The following is a 21,454-nucleotide window of genomic DNA, read 5'->3' as shown; positions in this document are numbered from 1 at the left end:
GCTAGGGGAGCAGACGGGCTGGTGCGTGTCCATCAAAACGCCCTCCCGGAGGAAGCCCTAAGCTGGTGCACCTGCTGGCCGCCGCGGTGTAAATACTCTGGTCTCCAGCGAGGCTGCACACGGAGCTGCAGCCAGCTCTCCCCCAGACACGTAACCTCAAGAGCACAGAACCTGGTAAAAGGTAGTGAAGTAATTTGGCAGTGATGACTTGTGAGCATTGCCTTCATTTTTAATAAAAAAATTTTAAAGTGTGAGTTCTTAAAAAAAGTCCCGAGGAACACAGCTACCCTCTGACTCCAGCTCGCCCTCTACACTTTACCCTACTGGCCTGTCTTACTGAGATAGGCCGAGCTTTGTTCTACCTCAGGGCCTTTGCATTTGCTGTTCCCTCTGCCTAGAGCACTGTTCGCTCAGATCTTTGTGTAGCTAGTTCCTTCTTAGCATTTAGGAGGTAGCTTGACCATTACCTCTGCAAAGACGCCTTTGGTCCCCCTGACATCCCCCACCCCCACCGCAGTGAGTACCTCACCACACTTATTTCCTCCCTGGTGTGCAGCAGTCTCTGTTCCCAGTGCCTGGCACAGCACCTGGCCTATGCTGAGGACTCAATAAATGTTTGCTAAGGGAATGAATTATTAGGCGGGGGGGGGGGGGTGTCACACACATCATGTGACTGTTGGCATTACTGATTCCAGAATTCAGATGGCCTGGTGGGGTACTGAAGATGGGAGCTTCCTGACCCTGTGTCTGGGCTCCATGATGCTTGCAGGACAGATGTCTGCTATGCTGAGCACTTGCCAGCGGGAGGGCCCATGCCTGAGCCCCACAGAACAGGGGACCCTGGGGCCTGTGACACCCTACTTTCTCCCTGCAGTGAACCTGGCTGTGAAGCTGCAGTATATGGACAACATCCGCTGGATCCGGGAGGCCGCCAAGCACCGGCTGGTGAGGGCTTGGCCTGGCGGGAAGCAGGGGTGGGCCTCTGGACTGCCCTCCCAGAGGTGGGGGGCTGGTATATATGAGCCCCAAGATGGTGCCAACATACCCTGTGAGACAGCGTCCTTGGCCTCATAGGAGACAGCGGCAGCCACCTCATCCAGCAGGCCTCTGAACAAAGAAGCCTGGTGCCTTTCAAATGGTGCCCTGGGGCCCTGGGGCAGTGACCAGGGTCAGTTAGGTCATTGCTCACTCAGTTACTCCACAAGTAGCTCTCTTGAGTCAGGCCTCCTGGCTTTTCCTCTGTGTGGCCTGGGGTGAGTGGCTCAGTCTCTCTGAGCTTCCCGTCTCAGCTGTGCATTGAGATGCCAGTGACTGTGTGCACACCCGAGCTGTGGTGGTGTGCATACTTGGAACAGGCCCTCTGGGACAGTCTGTGCAAGAGGCACGGCTAGGCCCAGGGCTGAGCAGAGAGGCATGCCGCTGCCTCGTGTCTGCTTACATGCATTGAACATGGATCAAGGTGATGCTGGGTGGGGACTGCTTTATACAGACTGGTCAGAAAGGTGTCTCTGAGTATGGAGTACACAATAATTATGGAGAACATACTAAGTATGGAGCTGAGTTGTGAGTTTGGGTCTGAAGGCTGGGAGTTTGGGGGATGGGGGAGCTGCCCTGTGACAGTCAGGGAGGTACAGGACCAACGGAAGCACAGGCCCTGAGGCAGCAGCAGGCCTAGTGTACTGGGGACAAATGAAACACGAGCATCTGGCTCACACGCCTTTGGCCACAGACCTCGATGACCAGACTGCCTGCTGGACACACATCCAGACTAGTGTGTTCCTGGCCTAGAGGTCCTAGGGCCAGAGAGGGACTCCCTTGAGCACTGTCCCTGCTCCTGGGCTCCTGGGGCCCAACACTACCTACCCAGACTCCTCCTCGGCCAGTGGTTGGCATACGTGTTTCAACCACAACCCCCATGTCAACAGTGGTCTCTGTGTCTGCTCAGAATCTGAGACGACCACCCCACTGTTGGACTTGAGAATCTGGGCTGTGGGGAGGTTGGAGCAGGAGCAGAAATGTGTACGGCCAGTCTGGAGGTGGCCTGGAGAAGACAAGGACCTGGCCTTGAGGGAAGGGCTCCCACAGAGCAGTAAGGGGCTGAGGGGAGTTTGGGAGGTCAGGGTCATGGGGAATGGCCCTCTGGATGCCGCTACAAGGGTGATAGAGAAGCAAGACTGTCTCTTCTGTGTTTGAGTTGAAGTTTTCTGGAGGTTGTGTTCTCCATACTTACTTCACATTGCTCTTTGCCTTAGGGAAAGATGGTGATCACAGAAGGCCATCCTTTTTTTTTTTTTTTTTTTTTTTTTTTACATTTTAATTGAGTTTCTTTTAAGGTACACTCTTGATGGAGCTGGCAATCCTATGCCCATTCCTCCTCGATTTTCTTTTTCTGGATCCAAGACATCTGAAAATCTCTGCAGTGCTGATTTCTAGTATAGTCCTTCCCACATGACTCTGAGGCAGCTGGCGGGAGTCTAGTAAGGTTGTTAGCAAGCCACATGCAAGAGAAAAGTGGGTCAGCTCACTGTGCTGGCCGGCACCTCGGCCCAGACAGAGCTGTTTTCCAGCTCAGGGTCAGGGCTGCGGCTCCCTCCGGCACCCACTACTGAACCTTCCACCTCATTCCAGGACGAGTGGCCAGGCAGTGGAGAGAACCCCTTTGGAGAATCCAGGGTTTCTCAGTCTCAGCACAATTGATGTTTGGACCAAATCATTTTTTTTTCAGTTGTGGCAATATATACATTACCATAAAGTTTTCCATTTTAACCATTTTTAAAGTGCAATTCAGTTGCTTTGTGTACCCTTACATTGCGTACAACTATCACCACCATCTGTTTCCAGACTTCTTCATCTTCCCAAGCTGAAACCCCACCCCCATTCAGTATGAACCCCCATTCCCCTCCCCTAGCCCCTGGCGGCCACCACCCTACTTTCAGTCTCTCTGTATTTGACTGCTCTAGGGACTTCATGTGAGTGGGATCGTGTAGGACTGGTCCTTGTGGGACTGGCTTCTTTCACTCAACATGATGTGCTCAAGGTTCATCCACACTGCAGTGTGTGTTAGAATTCCCTTCCTTTTCAAGGCTGAGTAATATTCCATTGTCTGCACAGAGTGTATCTATTTTTCTTGTGCATTCATCCATCAATGGACACCTGGTGTGCTTCCACATTTTAGCTGTTGTGAATAATGCTGCTGTGAACAAGAACAACCGCCAGCTGCCTCAAATATCAGTGCGAGTGCCTGGGGGCTGGATAAGTCTCCGTTGGGGCAGGGGGTCATGTTGTAGGATGGTTAGTAGCACCCCTCCCATGCCCATGCCAGCAGCACCCAAATGTGTCTCCAGGCTTTGCCCCTGCTTGAGAACCACTGTTCGTTTTCACTTGCTGTTGCTTCCATTTCATGGGAGCAACCTGTCTCACCCTCCAGAGGGGCTGCTCTTGGTGTTTTGTCCACAGGCGCCTGGCCATGCCACCTAGGACTCGGGTGCTTGTGGGCAGGTGGCTCAGCCTCTTGCCCCAGTATTTTCATCTATAAAGTGGAGCTGAGGATGAGGATCCCAGCACCTTCCTCACAAACGCAGCAGTGAGCGATGGTGTGCAGAGAAATTGCGGCTGTGCTGGGCACAATCTGTAATTGCCTTAGGTGATGTTCATATTCTTTTTATTGAGAGGACTCAAGCCGGAGTATACTCCTAATAGGTAACACCGCTAGAGATGGGCAGGTCAGGGTTTCAGAGACCCCTCATGGGGTTAAGCCTTGAGGCGCTGGATCACAGAGGGGCATCTGGGGGGCCCGACTGTGTGTGGACATGCAGAGGGTCAGCGTGGTGGCATGGGGGTGGGGGCTGGACGTGAGGGCCCGCCTCAGGCCCACAGACTGAAGAGCTATCACACACCTCGGGGTGCTCCACAACCTGCCTTGAGGGGACTATCTGGCTGCTGGTGGACCTGTCACCCAAGTTGCTGCCTGCACATCACTAAGTCACCGAAGTGCCTCTTCTCTACCTTTTCCCCGCAGGTAGTGGGGTCCCAGGCAAGGATCCTGTACTCAGACCAGAAAGGCCGTGTGGCCATCGCTGTGGCCTTCAACCAAGCCATCGCCCGTGGGGAGATCAAGGTAACACATTCTGGGCTGCAGGATGGAGGCCTCCCCTTGTCTCCTTGCCATCAGTGCCGGCATGGCCCGGTGGCCCCGTGGTCTGTGTTTGTGTCAGGTTGCAGGGCAGATAACTGGGGAGCAGGAGTGAGGAGACTTGTCCTCAAAGCCAGCCTCTGATATGGTTCCTGCTGTGTGACCTTGGGCAAGTCAGGTGCTGTCTCTGAGACTCAGGTGCCATTTTCTGTTAACCCCAAAGCCTAGGTGTGAGGATTGAGTGACTCCTCTTTCTTGAATTACCTTTTTTAAAAAATTATCTTTTTATAAACGATGACAAACTTTCCTAGCTTTCCCCTATTTTATTCCCAGTCAGCAGCCCACCATGGAGGACCTGGAGCTCTGGGGACACCCATTTGGAAGGCTGTTCCGCAAAGCTCTTTCTAGTGTCCCTGGGTTTGAGAGTGCCAGTGATCAGCTGTGAAAGGGAAATCAGACTGATGAAAATGATGCCTGTCCTGGTGGGTGGTTGTGGTGGTGGCAGGGACAACAACCCTAGCCCATCTCAGGGAGCACTGCCAGAGCTCAGCATGCCTAGGAGGAGGGCTGGGGCCGCTCCACCAGGACTCTCTCTAGGCACACTCTTGTCCAGGCTGTAGTTGGCCGGTTAGCACGGAGAGCAGGGAGTCTTTGTCATTCATTCCTCACGCTTGATTGGGCACCTCTTCCATGCCAGACTTGTTTTGAAGGACTGGGGACTCCGTGGCAGAGAACAAAATAGGCAGGGTCCCATCCTCATCCACGCAGTAGGGAAGAGAAACTGATGTTGCGGGATAAAGGTATAAGTCTAGAGGGAACATCAGATGGGGATGGACATGAGAAGAAAGTGAATGGCGGTGAGGGGGTGTGGGTAATGGGGTAGAAGTGGCAGGGAGGGCGTGATGAGTTGGGAATGAGCGGTGGCTTTCGACGGGGTGGGGATGATGGGGTGCAGGTGAGGGGTGGGAATGAGTGTTGACTTTAGACGGGGTGGTCAGAACAGGTCTTCTGAGTTAATGGCTGTAGAACTGAGAGCTGAATATCCGGAAGGTGCTAGAATCTCTGGGGGATGGCAGTTCAGAGCAAGCTTGGCCTGTTCAAGAAAAGGAGAAGAAGGCCTTTTAATTCAGAGCAATGGGGAGTTCCCCTTTCAGCAAGATACCTCCTCTTACGCAGGGAGCCTATGCAATTCTATGACAACTGGGGAGGGCTGGCCATAGGGCTAACCATAGGCCATAGCCCTAACCATAGGGCTAGCCATGGTTCCTTTGTGAGACACTCAAGAAAGATTCCAGTTTGGTGCTGGAAAGAGCTTGCTTGTTGCAGCTGTGGGCTCTGCTGCCTTCCTCCTCCTGAGGACAGCCAAGTGAAAGGTGTATCTGGGCCAGACTAGCACTCACCTCATGCTTGTGGGCACGGAATGTGCCCCTTTGCCCCAACACCTTTACCTCTACCACTTAATTATTCCAGTTAGAACTTTTTTTGTAATGGAACCACCCTGTGCCTGGCACAAGGGAGCCTGGTTGGCCTGTCCTTAGCCATGACCCCACTCAACCATCAGGGCTACACTGTATTCTGTCATTGGGGTGCAGAGCTGCCGACCTCCTGGCACCACGTCACAGACTTCCAAGCAGCCTGAGATCTTTTGGGAACAGGAAGAATTGCCAACACATGCATTTGAAAAATTAAACCCCCTGTGCTTTCACCACGTGAAAAGTCTGTGTCCTCACAGAGAACGGCAGCACAGGAAGGATCTTGGTGATTTCCTTATCCAGAAAACCAAGGCCCAGAAAGGAAGCATCCACTCGGCACCCCTGCCCCTTTCCTTAGCGTGCAGACTCAGGGGAAAGCCCAGATTCTAGTATACTGTGTATGGATTTAAATCCCAACCTGTCCACTCACCAGCTCTATGTCATTGGCAAGTTTCTTCTCCTCACTGGACCTCAGTTTTCCTGTCTATAAAACAGGCATGGTAACAGGCATACCTATCTGGTTAGAGTGGTTGAGACTACCCAATGAGCTAATACGGCCATAACACGTGGGTGGCCTGCACGTATAGAAAGCACCCAATCTGTGGAATGAACCTGTTGGTAGCTACAGGAAGCCATCAGAAACATCTATGCTTTCTCTTGTTGAGGAAGGTATATTTCCTGGGGGAGCGATCTAGAGGGTTTCTGGTGTGTGCCAGGCAGCTATGGTAGACACTGCCGACATCTCATTTCCTTCCCTGCTACAGGCGCCGGTGGTCCTGAGCCGAGACCACCATGATGTGAGTGGCACGGACAGCCCCTTTAGGGAGACCTCCAACATTTACGATGGCTCTGCCTTCTGCGCAGGTGAGAAAGACAAAAAAAATTTTTTTAATTGTTTTTATGTTGGATTTTATTTTGTTTAAAAATCAATTGATCCATTTCAGTCAGTCATAATGATGCAAAAAAGGTTCTGGCGTCTGAGAGACTTGGCATAGGGTGACCAGCCCAGCACACAGGGGTTTTTGGGATCTGGGATATCTGGTTTTAAACTGGGATAGTGTCAGGCAAAATGGGACAGCTGGATGCTGTAGACTCAGGTATGTTCCTGACCCTGTCACTTGCTAGGCGGTCCTCAGCAAGACACTTCTAGTCTCTGAATCTCAATTTCCTTATGTGTGAGATGGAAATAACCATAGTACCTACTTCAGAGGTTTGTTGTGAAGAATGAGGTGAATTAATACGTGTGGAGCTTTAGGTCATTGCCCTGCAGCTGGCATTCAATAAGGTTATCTTCTGCACCTGATGTTACTGTTCTGCTTCTAAACCTACTACAATCATAATCACCACAGAGGCTGGTGGGTTCTAGTCCTGGCATAGCTCATTCATTCCCAGTACTTGGGGGTTCCTTCCATTACGGATGGGATCTCAAGGAAATGAGATCTCAGGAACCCCATCTGTATCACTTTTTTCAAGGAGTTGATATATTTCATGTAAGTTATCAAATTTATAGGTATAGAGTTGTATTCCTATATTTATCTGTCTAATGTCTGTGGGGTCAGTTGTCATGTCTCCTTTGTCAGTCTTGATATTGGTCATTTGTGTATTTTTTCTTTGTTCTTGATCAGTCTGGTTGGGAATTTATCAAATTTGTTGATCTTCCCCACAAAAAGAAGCTTCTAGTTTCATTAATTTTTTTCTATTGCTTTTTTGCTTCCAAATTAATTGATTTCTGCTCTAATCTTTAGTATGTCCTTCCTTCTACTGGCTTTGGGTTCGACTTGCTCTTCTTTCTCTGGCTTCATAAGGCAGAAGCTGAGGTTACTGAATTGAAACTTTTTTTTTCCCTAATAGAGGTATTTAATGCTCTAATTTCCTTTTAAACACTGCCTTAGCTGCATCCTGCCAATTTTTAAATATTTTTATTTTCATTCAGTTCAAGATATTTGTTAATTTCCCATAAGACTTTCTCTTGGATCCATTGTTACTTGAAATATCTTCTTTAATTAATTAAATTTTTTTTTAAGAGAGAGAGTGTGTGAGTTCAGGGGGAAAAGGGCACAGGGAGAGAAAGAGAGAGAGAGAGAGAATCTTTAGCAGGCTCCATGTTCAGTGCGGAGCTCAAAACAGGGCTCAATCTCATGATCCTGAGATCATAACCTGAGCTGAAATCAAGAATAGGAAGCTTCACTGACTGAACCACCCTGGCACCACTAGAAGTACCTTTTAAAATTTCCAAGTTTTAGGAGATTTTTCAGATACCTTTGTTACCGACTTCAGGTTTAATTCCATTATGGTCTGAGAACTTACTTTATATTTGTTCTGTTCTTTTAAAATTGTTAAGGGTTGTTTGGTGGCCAGAAGATGGTCTATCCTGGTGCACTTGAGAAGAATATATATTCTGTGTTATTTGGTGGATCCTGCAGATGTCAGTTAGGTCAGGTTGGTTGATAATGCTGTTCTGGTCATCTGTATCCTTATTGATTTTCTGCCCAATTATTCTGTAAATTAAATATAGAGAGAGTGGTGAAGTCTCCACTGGTGTTTGCGGATTTGTCTGTTTCTCCTTTAGGGTCTTCAGCATCTTTGCTCCGGGTATTTTAAACCTATGCTGTTAGGTGCACACTCCTTTCAGTATCTGATGTCTTCTTGGAGAGCTGACATCTTTATCATTGTGTCATGTTTCTCTTTGTCCCAAATAATATTCCTTGCTCTGAAATTCTCTGATATTCATATAGTTTATATTCATACCTGTGGCCACTATAACAAGGTACCACAAACTTAATGGCTTAAAACCACACAGATGTGTTCTCTCACAGTTCTGAAGGCTGGAAGTCTGGAATCAGATCTGGTGAGCTAAAGCCAAGATGTGGCTGGGCCGGGACATCTAAAGAGGTCCTAGAGGACGTTTCCCGGCCTTTATCAGGTTTTAGGGCTGCGCTTCTTGCATTTCACAACCCAGTATAAGGAGGAGAGTGTTCCTAGGATTCTCCCTGTCTTCTCTGGGAACACCCAGCTGGGTTTTGGGAAGAAGAGCCTGCTAGGAAACACACACATTCTTATATCTGTGTCCCAGAGGTCTCAAGGTTTCAGGCAAGCTCATGCTTGTGCTTTAGCAATTTGTTAGACACACGTGTAAGGTGACCAGATTCTCTGTGTAAGGGCCTCTCTCTCCCCAGATTGTAATGAGTTGGTTGACCTGGGACCTCAGTTCTCTGATGGGGACAAGGACAATCACTAATTTGTAGTTACTTATTTTTTGTTGTTGTTTTGTTTCATTTTAAGGGTGGGAGTGACTCTCTTGGCTCTCTGCATTTATGGGCTAAAATCAGTACCACCATCCGTTTAATTCTTTTGTTCTTTCTGCTTCTGGAGCACTTTATCTGGCCTTCAGAGCTGGAGGACATAACTGTACAGGTTAACAGTGGGTACTTGGGCACTTGTCAGTACTCCAGCTTTGCGTGGCTCTGCAAACATACATTGTGGCTGTTTCTAGAGTCTGTCCTTCAGGCCCCACTCAGCCCATTGTCTCCCGGGTCAGAGCCTGGCCTGGCCCCTAGCCCACGGCATTCAGGGAATAATGGGGCCATGGCCTCTGTTTCCGCAGACATGGCTGTGCAGAACTTCGCAGGAGATGCCTTTCGCGGTGCCACCTGGGTCGCTCTTCACAATGGCGGGGGTGTCGGCTGGTAAGGTTTTTGGAGAACTGGGTGCTGTGGGTGTGGGCTGGTGTCAAGGTCTCAGGAGTTCCCTCGAGGGTCCTGGGCCCTGCCTCCCCTTAGCTCCCTCTGTTAAGGGCTTTGCTGTGATGTGTTCCTCATGTGAGCTGGAAATAACAGGACATGGCCGAGCCACTCTACCTTTCAGGGTCTTACTTGTCACACTGGACACAAAGGCTGTAAGAACCGTCCCTACCCTTATCCTGTCCATTTTCCCTTTGCTTTCCCAGATGTTTTCTCAGGAATTCTCAGTGCTGTCCTAACCCAAGCCTTCTTTACTGATGTTGTCCTGGGGAGCTGGGCTGGGAGGCGGGAGACCTGGATTCTGGGGTCCTGGGTCCCTGGCTCACAGCTCTGCCCTGCCAGGCCTGTTTCCAGTCTGTGTCATGAGGAAATTGGGGTTTGCAGGTGGGTCTTATTCCAGCTGACAGTGACAATTCCATCATGAAGAGGTCTGCTATTATTCTGCACTCCTAGTTCTAACATGTGGGGTTTTCCCACACCACCAGGCAATTCTTTGACGCCCAAATGGGTGTCCACAATTCAACTCAATTCTGACACTGCTCAGAGACAGTACCAGATCCACAGGATAAGGGCTCAGTCCCACAAGGATGCCACCACCCCTGATGCTGATCACAAGTCTGGGTTGTCACCTGTGCATCTGACCAGTGTGCTACAAATCAGAGGTTCCCACAGTAGCCTCCCTGGGTTCTATTAATATGCTTGAGCAGCTCATAAAACTCAGGAAACCGGTATATTCACTAGATTACCAGTTTATTACAGAGGATATCAACGGGTGCAAGTGAATAGCCAGCTGAAGAGATACAGAGGGAGAGTTCCCAGAACAAAGGAACTTCTGTCCTTGCAGAGTTTGGGGCCTAGCACTGTGGCACGTGGGAGCGCTCTGGTTCCCCAATCTAGGACCTCTCCAAACTTGTCCTTTTAGGTATTAATGGAAGCTTCATTATTTAGGCATGATTGACTAAATCATTGATCCCAGATTCAACCTCCAGCCCCTCTCCTTTCACTGGAAGTCTGGGGCATGGGACTTAAAGTTCCAATCCTGTAATGATATGGTTGGTTCTGCCGGAAACTAGCAACCCCCCTCATTCTTTAAATGCAATCCAAAAGTCACCTCATTCACATAACAAAAGAGACTTTAACCACTCTTAAAGCTTACAAAATTCCAAGTTTTAGGAGCTCTGTGCTAGAAATGGGATGAAGACCAAATATATAACTCATTATAAGTCACAACATCACATCCACAAAGAATAATGATTAACTAATATTTATTATACAAAGATGGTGTGGCAAGCATTTGCTAAACTCTTTGAATCTACTCTCTCACCTAATTGTAGAAGAAAATGCATTTTACAGATGAGGAAACTTAGTGACCTCCAGCTGTCCCAGCTGTCCCCTCTTCCCAACCTGGGTAGCCGGCAAGTCTGGGCCCTGGTGCCAAGCTGGACTCCAGGCTCTCTGGGACAGCAGGGGGCGCTGCAGCTTCAGAGAGGAAGGCAGCTCCCTGGCCGGCCAGCTCTGAGCAGACCTCTGAGCCCATTCTGGCCAGAGGGAGCTTGGCCTTGCCCTCAGCAGCCAAGTCCCTCGGCACTGAGCTTCCCAGAGCATTCCGCTGCGCTGGCTTCAAGGCCAGAATTCTGAGCCGTCGCCCAGTCAGGCGGTCTAATTAATGGAAAATGTGACGGGCGCGTGTGTTCTTTCCGATACACAAGGCTGTGGAAAACCAGGACAGAGAGTGCCTGGTGGAGGGGTACCTGGTGTTTTGTCACTAGATGCTGAATTGGTGCTGGAGGTGACGAGAATAAGGTTGAGTAACATGCCCAAGGCCACAGAGCTGGCGGTGGAACCAGGATTCGAATCTAGATCAGTCATCTCCCAGGATCCACCTGTCGTTGCCAACTGAGCCACAGGGGCAAGAGGGATCAGAGCAGAGCTGGCCCAAGAAAGCATCCTGACATGAGGGCTTTGGGGCAGGAGCCCCTGCATGGGGAGTTCCCAAGAGAGGGAATGCTCCCTACTGATTCCCAGGTTGCTCCCACCCTCTCGCTGCCCCTAGGCTCTGTAGACAGGACTGCACACACCCGCATAACCTAATCCGTCAGATGCCCCTGCAAGGCTTACTGTAAAATCAGCAGGAGAAAAAATCTGTACCTCAACCATTCCTGTTCTGGGAGGAAATAACTTTTCACTTGTCAGCTAATTTTTTGTTGTTGTTCTACACAAATCCATTTCTGAGTTATAAGTTTTCTCTGCTATTTCTTAATATGCTTTCGGTATTTATTTATTTGGCAGAGAGAGAGCGAGAGCAAGCAAGGAACAGGGGGGAGGGGCAGTGGGAGAGGGAGAGGCAGGCTCCCTGCTGAGCAGGGAACCCAACTTGGGGTTGGATCCCAGGACCTTGAGATCATGGCCTGAGCCAAAGGCAGCCGCTCCACCATCAGAGCCACCCAGTTGCCCCTGCTTTCAGTTTTTATATCATCTGCTGTCTCCCTGTTTTGGAGCACTTCTGTTTCCAGGACAGGCCGCCTTAGCTGTGTGTCATCTTCCTCTTTCTCTGCCTCTGTGGAGCCCCTCTTTCTGGTTGCTTGCTTGAAGTCTGTGCTCATGCTGTCTGTCCAGTGGTCCTTGCTGTCTGCTGGTGTTTCGAGAGGGTGTGCACAGCCTAGTGTGTGAACAGGGACTTTTGGACCATGGGCTGCAGAGCAGGAGGGGTCAGCAGTCAGTCTCTGGTTTTAGGCTGGTTGGTCTGCTGGGTTAACACAGGTCTAGTCTCCTATCCTTATAGTGAGGCTGTAGCCACCAGCCAGTCACTAATCGTCACTGCCAGCCTATAAAGCAGTTGTGCATCTGGATCCCAGGTGATGTGGCTTCTGCTAGCCCGAGGATTGGTCTGAGGACTTGCAATGTTCTCGACCTCCATGTACATAAATCTCCTCGGCCTGCACCTCCAGGGCAGCAGGGTATCTTCGATGTAGAGTTTTGTGGCACAATTGACAGCATGGATTCTGAAGTTGACGTTTCTGCACGAGTTAAGCTTGTTGAACTTCATTTCTCATTGACAAAATGCTTCTTGTAATAGCAATGGCTTTATAAGCTGGTGGTGAAGATTAAATAGTGAATGGCTAACGCTCACAGTATTGTGTGCAACAGGTACAAGGCCTTCTAGACTGACATGCTAGCTCGCCTGATCACCACAACAGTCCCCTGTAAGAAATAGCTGCTACCTAGGTGGAGAAATAACTTTGCCCAGGTTTCAAAATGAGCTCCATTTGCAGGAGGCCTGGCCCGAATGCATGCGCTAACCTTACCCCGTGAGCTACCTGTAAGGGGACCAGAGCAGGGCTGGGGAGTGGCATGCCTCCCATAAACCTTAACCTTACCAGGTGTGTACTGTTTGGGATTGGAGGTGAAAACTGTGGGTGTTTTGAACTTTAGTAGCTGCGGTCACATTTCCTTGTATAAAAGTTCCAGTTTGCGTAATCTCAGCACCCTGGGTGTTACCGCGTGGGATTTGCCAGACTGGTGGGCAAGGGGTGACAAATCCTTGTTTTGATTTGACTTGCTTGCTTCCTATTTTTGTTTTGGGTTGTGAGATTTTTCTTATGGACTGGTTGTTCTTGTTCTATTTTAGACATAGGATGCTGGTCTTGGGTGCACGTCTTTTGTGCTTAAACATCATCTATAGTGTCTGTGCTGGTTGGGTTTTCCAGGAGGCAGAAGCTGAGGTGGAGGTAGCGTGTGTAAAAGGCTTACTGGGAAGATCACCTGAGAAAGGAAGTGCGGAGCAGGCGCGAGGGCGCCCTCAGTCTCCACACACACCCGCCAGCCTTGCCACCTAGCGGTGGTGGGCGGCAGATTCTGGGTGCAAGAAGGCCATCAAAGGACCCACTTAGGGTAGAAATGGGCAGGCCCTCGCCATGTTAGTGCTCTGTCTCTGCCCTGAGAAGGACCCTAAGGAGTTATTGCTGTAGACTGTGAGCTAACCATGTTCCCCACAGCCAGGTTTTCCAGAAGGGTCACCCATGCAGGCCTCTCTTCAAAGATTAAACTTCAAAGTTTAATCTTTATCCAGTGACTTCTTATTCTGGCTCTTCATTTTTTTTTTTTAAAGATTTTGTTTATTTTATAAAGAGAGAGAAAGAGAAAGCATGCGTGTTAGCGGGGAGAGGGGAAAGGGACAGAGTGGATGGGAGACGGAAAAGGAAAGGAGAGAATTCCAGAATCCCAAGCAGACTCCCCGATCAGCGTGGATCATACAGTCTCACAACCCCAAGACCATGACCTGAGCCGGTACTAAGAGTCTGATGCTTAACTGACAAGCCACCCAGGCACACCAAGGGCCCTTCATTTTTTAAACATTGCTTTAAAAGACATTCCTCCTCCTTCCCAAGTTAAGAAAATGCATGCTCCTAAACTTTCTTTACTTACTATCTATTTTTGAATTTTTTTTTTCTTTAGTACACCTGGCACCAGTTTTTATTTGTGTGACATAAGGCTCTACTTTTTTTTTTTCTCAATGGGACAGTTAGTTGTCCCAACTCCATCTATAAGCAGCCCCCCGTGCTCTGCAATGGTGGTGCTGCCTTTATGGTCTCATCTTCTGGGGCTCAGTGTGTGTGATGTGTGGGCAAGGTTTGCTGAGGTTTGCTGGGCCGCTTTGCTCTCTAGCAGTCTGGCCTACAGGCTCCCAAAACAGAAATGAAGTTCTCATCTCCAAAAATTCCTCTCTAGTCGAAGGATACACTGAAGTCCTTGCTCGGCAGCACTGGCTCACATCTGCTTTCCCTTCTGTCACCCAACATCAGTCCCTGATAGGTGATGACTGATGGTGACCTTTATCCACCTGGAGGCTGGTGGGAGATGTGATGGGACCCCGGGGGCCGGCACAGGGCCACCCAACTCTGGGACATGGGCTGAGGGCAGAGCAGGGGCCGCTGCCCATTCACAGAGGTACTCGATTCTCATGTCAGGAGTGGGGAGCACAGCTGGCTCCTGTGGCAGAGGGCTCCTCACCTTCTTGGTGGGAACTGGCTGAAATTGTCAGTAGAGCCCAAATGGGGCAGAGAAGCAGGTAGGGCCTGAAGGATCTGAGACTAGAGAAGCTAGGTGCCTCTTTTGGGTGCAGGAAGGAGGAAGAGCAAATTCTCTGGGAGCAGGGACTGAAAGGCCAGATGCTGTGTTCCCAGGGGTTTGTGTTGGGCAGTAAGGCCTTGGCAGGTGCCAACAAGAGGTGGGGCATTTCCTATGTTCATAATGGAAGGGGGTGGGAGGGGTATAGTGATGCTATCAGCAGGAAGGGCAGCCGGGCCTTGTTCATGATGCTAAGGGTGAGGATAGAGATCCAGGGGTGCCAGGAAGGAGAGGATGCCCACAGTCAATGGCACACATGAGGAAAGTCAGACTGCACTGACATGCTTCATTAAGATCCCCACGACACTTACTGCAGAGATGAATGAACACGTGACCGTATCACGTCCGCGAGGGGAGGGAGCACAAACAGAGCCCAGAGAAATCTGGTTGTTAGAAAATAAGAGATATGGAAAATAAAGGAACTTGGTCTTCAGATCAAGTTATCAGGACCCCAAAATGCGCCTAAAGCAAGCTGAAAGAGGAGGCAAAGGAAAGGAAGAGCATAAGGAGAAATCAGGTAGAATGTCCGTTGAATTGAGCAGCCCAAGAGCCCCCAGGGAAGCATGGGATATGAAATGCTCTCAGAACCTCAGAGAAGGAGGTCACGTGGGGAGGTGACATGGTCGAGGGTCCTGAGGGTGGGTGTGGGGTGCACGGAGTAAAGCATGGAGGTGCAGGTGGGGAATGTGCAGCCCAGTGATTCCTGCTTCCCTGAGGTCGGGGAGAGGACACAGGTTCTACCAGCTGCAGCTGCAGCAGCCACCCAAATGTGCGTGCACTTCCGTCCACTCCAGGCAGGGGAAGGCCTGGAGAGTGGCCTGGGAACCTCTTTGCCTCTTACAGGGGTGAGGTGATCAATGGAGGGTTTGGCCTCGTGCTGGACGGGACCCAGGAGGCCGAGCAGAAGGCCAGGATGATGCTCAGCTGGGATGTCTCCAACGGAGTAAGTAACATCCAGTCCTTTCCCGGGCCTTCTCTGGGGACAGTTCTGTGAGGCCGAGCCTCTCTCACTGCTCTGCTCACTCTCTGACCTCTCTGGCTGTGCACGTGCCCGTGTGGCCCTGCTGGGGCTGGGGGGCATCCTCCCTCCCCATGACCACATCACAGGCCAAGAGAAGAGGTGGTGAGCACAAGTGGCCAGGTGGTCATGGGGAGGGTGTGTGCAGGCAGGTTATGAGGGGGATGGGGAGGGGCTCAGCGTGCAGGGACCCAGGCAGCTGGAGTCAGGTGAGGGGGTAGCATCAGAGTGGGGATGGAGGGGCCTCTGGAGGGGCGCTAACCAGTAGAGGGGGTGGTGAGGGCCACGAAGCTGTGAGGGGAAGGATGAGGGGTGGCAAGCATGGCAGCAAAAAAGGCAGGGAAGCCCTAAGGCCTGAGGTGGAGAGAAGGAAAAAGCCTTAGGGAGGATGGTTCCTGGATACTTGGACATGGGTTAGGCTGGGTAGAAGGTTGGCAGTTTCAGATCAGGGAGGGGGCTAAATACATAGTCCAGCCAAGAGAGAGAGGGGGTCCTGAGCTAGAGGTGGGAATGGGGTAGACGTCCAAGATTGCTGGCCCCATGCACAGCACAGAGGGACCCCAAAGGGGATAAGGGTGGGGATTTGCAGCCCAGCTGCAGTGTGTCCAGAAGACCCTGTTGGGAAGCTGGTGTTGGCAACAATGGATGCCCTCTCCCCTCCCTCCCCCACCGCAGGTGGCTCGGCGCTGTTGGTCCGGGAACCAGAAGGCCTACGAGATCATCTGCCAGACGATGCAGGACAACAAGGGCTTAGTGGTGACGCTCCCCCATGAGGTGGCAGACGAGTGCATGCTGCAGCGGGCCCTGCGGCAGTGAGGGGAGCCCTAGAGTCAGCCTTGCTTCCCTCACCCCCTTGATTCCTGTCCCCACCCCCACAGCCACAGCCCACCTGTCACTGCACACCTTTGTCTCCCAGGTTAGCAGTTTCCCACACAAACCCTCATGTGGCCTCATGACTCCCTGGAGGGCGTGGTATGGGACCATCCACCATTTACAAACGAGCCAGCTCAGGCCAGAAGAGATGGGAGTGTTTGCCGCTGACCTCTGGGAACCCTGGGAGGGCATGAAAGTCTGGTCCAGAGCCCAATCCTCTAGCTCACCATAGAGTAGACTCCAGGAACTTTTGGGGGCCGTGCATGCCACAAATACTGGGTATCAACCAAGTCCCTTCAAAACCCCTGCCTCTCCTCCTACCAAGGGACCAGGGTTTCCTTTGGCCAGGTTTGTATCAGTCATTCTGCCTCCTGTCCACCTTCCATCCACGCATCCAGATATCCTTCCATCTGCTGGCCTGTCTTGCTGTCTGCGATGTACTTTTTGCCCCTCAGTGCCTCCAGCCATGGGCCCAAAGGAACATGGTCAGGCGCTGGGTTCGAGGGTCCATGGAGGAAGACAGGGCAATAAAGGATTAGGAAAGAAAGAAGCCATGTAAGGTGTCACGAGCAGGATGGCCATGGGCTGGTGGGATGGGGACAGACAGGGTCCCTAAAGGGACAGTGGTATTTTGTGAGAAAAAGGAGAGAGGAGGGGAGCCCCCGACTGCTGCCACAGCATGGAGTGCAAGAAAACGCAGTCCAGGGACACCTGGGTGGCTCAGTGTGTTAAGCCTCTGCCTTCAGCTCAGGTCATGATCCCAGGGTCCTGGGATCAAGCTCCCCCCACCCCAACGTCGGGCTCTCAGCAGGGAACCTGCTTCCCACTCTCTTTCTGCCTGCCTCTCTGCCTACTTGTGTTCTCTCTCCCTCTCTCTGTGAAATAAATGAATAAAATCTTAAAAAAAAAAAAAAAAAAAAAAGAAAAAAGAAAAAGAAAATGCAGCCCAGTCCCTTTAGAGGGAGTTCCACTCCAGAACCCTGTTTGCAACCAGGTGTCCTGCAGGAGCCCTGCTGGGCCTGAGGCTGTATTCCTGCACGCTGCCCCCCTCCAGATCTCTGATCCCTACAGCTGCTGCACCCATACATAGCCCAGGCTCAGATTTAAAGCGTCCAGACAAAGGGAGTTATGTGGCCATGCTTTTCCACGCCTTCCTTTTGAAGAAGGCATCCCCCCTTTTTAAAAAAGATTCCCCTACTTTTAGGGCTCCCTTCTGCCTATTGCCTCAACTCCTGGTTGCCTGCTGCCCCGTCCTCTGGGGTGCTGCAGGATTTGGGTGTGAGTGGCTTTCCCCATGTGACCACCTAGCTCCTTGAGCTGAGACCAAGGTAGTAGGAGGAAACAAAGTAGCAGTGGGATGGGGGGTTGGGAGAGAGTGGGGAGAAAACCCCCCAAAGACAGCACTACCCTCTGATGGCAGTGAGGACATTTGTCTTATTTGGGTCACACTGGGGGACACAAACCAAACCCTTTGCCTTCTTCAGAACAAGCCCCTTTGGGGAGGGGACTTCTAGCTTCTCCCTCTAATCCAGGGCAGACCATGGCTTCACCCTCCCAGGAGATAGGGTTGAGGGGGCAGGGAAACTGGGAGACTGCTTCCCTGTCCTTAGCAACCAATGAGACATCCCCTTGATGCACCATGTTTCAGTAGTAGTTGTAGGTGTACAACATAGTGATGGGACAACACTTCCCCTTTCCTTTGTAATTAATCAGGATTTAGAAATGAAATGCCAAGACTCTGATAAAACTTTGATCTGTTTAATTTTGTTTATTTACTGGAGAAGGATTATAGAGGCCAAAACTTGCCTTCTGGAATCCCAACGTATGGGTGTGTTTCTTTTATAAAATAAAAAATTATCCTAAAATAATATGTAGATGTGGGGGCCTGGCAGTACTTAGCTTTCCCCTAACCCTGCCTACCTGCTAGGACCTTGGGGACCTTGGCCTCTCTGAACCTCAGTTTTCTAAACTGTATAACAGAGTGTAACACCTGCATCTCAGTCAAGGGGTGACTGTGGTTCTGCTTTATTCTCACCCAGGTTCTGCTTTATTCTCACCTAAGCTGTATAACAGAGTGTAACACCTGCATCTCAGTCAAGGGGTGACCGTGGTTCTGCTTTATTCTCACCCAGGTTAAAAAAAGGAGCCAAGTGAAGGGATGAATTTCCTGCCCCTCTTCTTCCATCCTTCTCACCCCACCTACTGATGTTGGGCCCTGCTCCCTTCCCTATAGACATGGAGGGCCATGCAGGGAGTCAGGCTGAGGTGGTCCCACCACACTTGCTGGCTGTCCAGGCCAGGAGAAGCCCTCATGACCTCACCGTGCAAAGCAGGGCACCTTTGACTGTGCACCTCCTTCTCATTATTGCCTAACCTTAGATCAGCCAGCCGCTGGAGCTCATTGACAAATGACCCACCCTACACAGAGAATTTAGAAAGCCACTGGGGGATGCGTGTCTAAGGAACACAGAGAACCTGACACCCCTCCCCCTCTACACCTGCAAAGAGGAGGCCAGTCTAGCTGGGCTCTGTGTCTTTAAACACTAGCTATTTGTCTCCTCCCTAGTGGCCATTTCCTCCTTTTCCCTTACTCATGAAGCCCCAGTTTTGTCTGGGCTATAGTATATACATCACCCCATAGTTGATTTCAGGACTGCTTTGTTCTTAGGAGTGAACATTGGCAGAGTTCTGGCCATGAGACGAGGTAGAAGTAGGACCTCTGGGAAAGCTGTTGCTTCTTTAATAAAAGTGGATAGATGAGGCTGAATTGCTTTTGGCCCTTGCCCCCTCCCCCTGCCAGAACCTCAGGTGTGATGCCCAGAAGCATAGCAACACTGCTGTGAGCACAATGACTGCAGAAGCACATGGAGGATGCTCATGGAAAGACAGTGGTCCCCGGGCTCCTGGCAGTGTGTGAAGCTGCTGTGCCAGCCCTGCTGGTCCCACTCCAGCCTCGGCCATCCTCACCTGTTAAAGCCGTCCCAGTCAGGCTTCTGCTGTGTGCCACAAGCTCAGTTCTAAAACCTCCCATGGTCTGTCCACAAGTCTCCATGGAAAGCACCCTGGTGCCTGTTATCTGTGTAAATATTCCCTCTTCCTTCAGAGAAACAAAGAGGGCATGTCCAATGTTAAGACCAGGACAGTTCTTTTCCCATTCATCACCTTCCTTTAAGAGCAGGGAGGCAGGGCTCAATGGCCAGCCTCAGGCCATGGCTCAGGGGGCAGCTAACCATGTGCAAGGGCCTTGGACCCTCTCTTGGCTCCACTCCAGCCGTGTCAGTAAGCAGGCTACTTCCCTGGGCCATAGTGTGTTAGCCTATGTCTGCTGCCACCAGGGAGAAGGGACACCAAACATCCAGAGTGGGGCCCCCATGGGGCTCATTTGGGGAGCTCAGCCTCCGTGGAGTGGATGGAGCAGAATGACTTGTTTGCTAGTATCTCAGGCAGACAAGGAATTGGATATTTTTCAAAGGGATTTGGTGTCCAGTTTAATCTTACTTTTAAGAAAAAGGAGATGTGTGGTCTACTGAGAAATGTTTTTATCAAAATGATTGAAATAGAAACCAGTTGACCATGATCAGCATAGGCTTCAGTTGCCTTGAAAATTCAAGGTTGTGACTGTGTTAGGGCCTCTCCCTGAGTAGCCTCTGCCCTCCATGAACCTGGAACTCCCTGGGAATCAGATGCATTCCTTGCTGGCCAACCCAGGTCAGTTCAGGAGGGCTCAGCTGCATGATGAGCTCTATTGCCCTGGGCCTTCAACTAGGTCCCTACAAGGAGGGCAGGGGGCCAGACTTGACCTCCTGCTGCATTATTTTTGCCCTCTTTAAAAATGTTGGCAGAGGAGTGGGAGCAAGATGGCAGAGGAGTGGGAGACTGAAATATCTTCCGGTGCTAGGAGGGCAGCTAGATAGTTATCAAACCATTCCGAACACTTACAAACTCAACAGGAGATAGAAGAGAAGAAGAGCAGCAATTCTAGGAACAGAAAATTGACCACTTTCTGGAAGGAAGGACGTGTGGAGAAGTGAATCTGAGGAGATATATGGGAAGATAGACCGTGGGGAGAGGGGCCAGATCCCAGCAAGTGAAGCACAAAATTAGAACTTTTAGAAGTTGGCTCCACTGAGGGACGTTGCTCCAGAGTCTAAGGAGGGGGTGGAGCCTTCACTGAGACATTGTGGTCTCAGGACCCATGGGGTCACAGAAAGACTGAGGGTGTCTGAGAGTGGCAGAGCCCCCAGGTATCATAGCGGGGAAACCAACTACAGAGACAGAGCCAAAGAGTGAGCTCTCAGCTCGGGGTTACCTTAAACTGTGATCCAAGGCACAGTCAGGCCACTGCTCTTTGAGTAGGGATCCCACAAGTGGCAGAGTGGTGCGGGAGCACATTGCAGGAATCTGCTGAGTTTTGAGACTCCAAACAGGGCTATGCACCAGAGAAAGAAACGCTCGGTCAAAAAGGCAGGCTGATCATGGAGCATGGCCTGAGACCAGGGAGACAGGAGGGATTGACTGCTTTTCTATAAGGGCACATTGAGAAGTGGGAACCCAAGCTCTCAGCTCCTCCAGGCCAGAGATTGGAGACTGGAAGAGATTGGAAGGCTGCCATCCTCATTCCCATCCTCCAAAACTGTATGGAAAGCATTCAGGGAGCAAAAGCTACAAGATAGAAACCCAAGCAGATGACTTAGCCTGCACCCTGGCAAGGGAGGTACAATTCTGCCCTGGGCAAAGACATTTGAGAATCACTGCAAGAGGCCCTCCCCCAGAAGATCAGCAAGAACATCCAGCCAAGACCAAGCTCACTGATCAATGAAAACTGTGGAACTCCAGAACTAGGGGAATGCAACACAGACTTCATGGCTCTTTCCCCATGATCCTTTAGTCTTTCAAAGTTAAAATTTTTCTTTTTTTATTTATAATTTTTATTATTTATTAACATATAATATATTATTAGCCCTAGGGGTACAGGTCCAAAGTTAAATTTAAAAAAATTTTTCTTATTCTATTTTTTTAACTTTTCCTCTTTCATATTTTGACATTTTTAAACTATTTTATCAATACATTTCTTAAAAAAATATTTTATTTA

General features: G+C 50.4%; 2 protein-coding genes across 2 annotated transcripts in view; one reads left to right on the top strand and one right to left on the bottom strand.

The window, feature by feature from the left end:
- Positions 1-18,230, top strand: part of UROC1 (urocanate hydratase 1) — a 41,586-nt gene extending 23,356 nt beyond the window's left edge. The window contains exons 15-20 of the mRNA XM_082746776.1: positions 875-945; positions 4,019-4,117; positions 6,369-6,468; positions 9,209-9,290; positions 15,315-15,414; positions 16,165-18,230. Coding sequence (XP_082602902.1) covers positions 875-945; positions 4,019-4,117; positions 6,369-6,468; positions 9,209-9,290; positions 15,315-15,414; positions 16,165-16,305 — 593 coding nt within the window. The 3' untranslated portion in view covers positions 16,306-18,230. The remainder of the gene's footprint in view (positions 1-874; positions 946-4,018; positions 4,118-6,368; positions 6,469-9,208; positions 9,291-15,314; positions 15,415-16,164) is intronic.
- Positions 1-21,454, bottom strand: part of CHST13 (carbohydrate sulfotransferase 13) — a 282,606-nt gene that overhangs the window by 56,425 nt on the left and 204,727 nt on the right. The gene's annotated exons all lie outside the window — the stretch shown is intronic.

Source organism: Mustela nivalis (genome assembly GCF_964662115.1).
Source record: "Mustela nivalis genome assembly, chromosome: 1".
Classification (NCBI taxonomy): Eukaryota; Metazoa; Chordata; class Mammalia; order Carnivora; family Mustelidae; genus Mustela; species Mustela nivalis.
The sequence above is the reverse complement of the archived record's forward strand: the minus strand, read 5'-3'. Positions and strand labels throughout refer to the sequence as shown.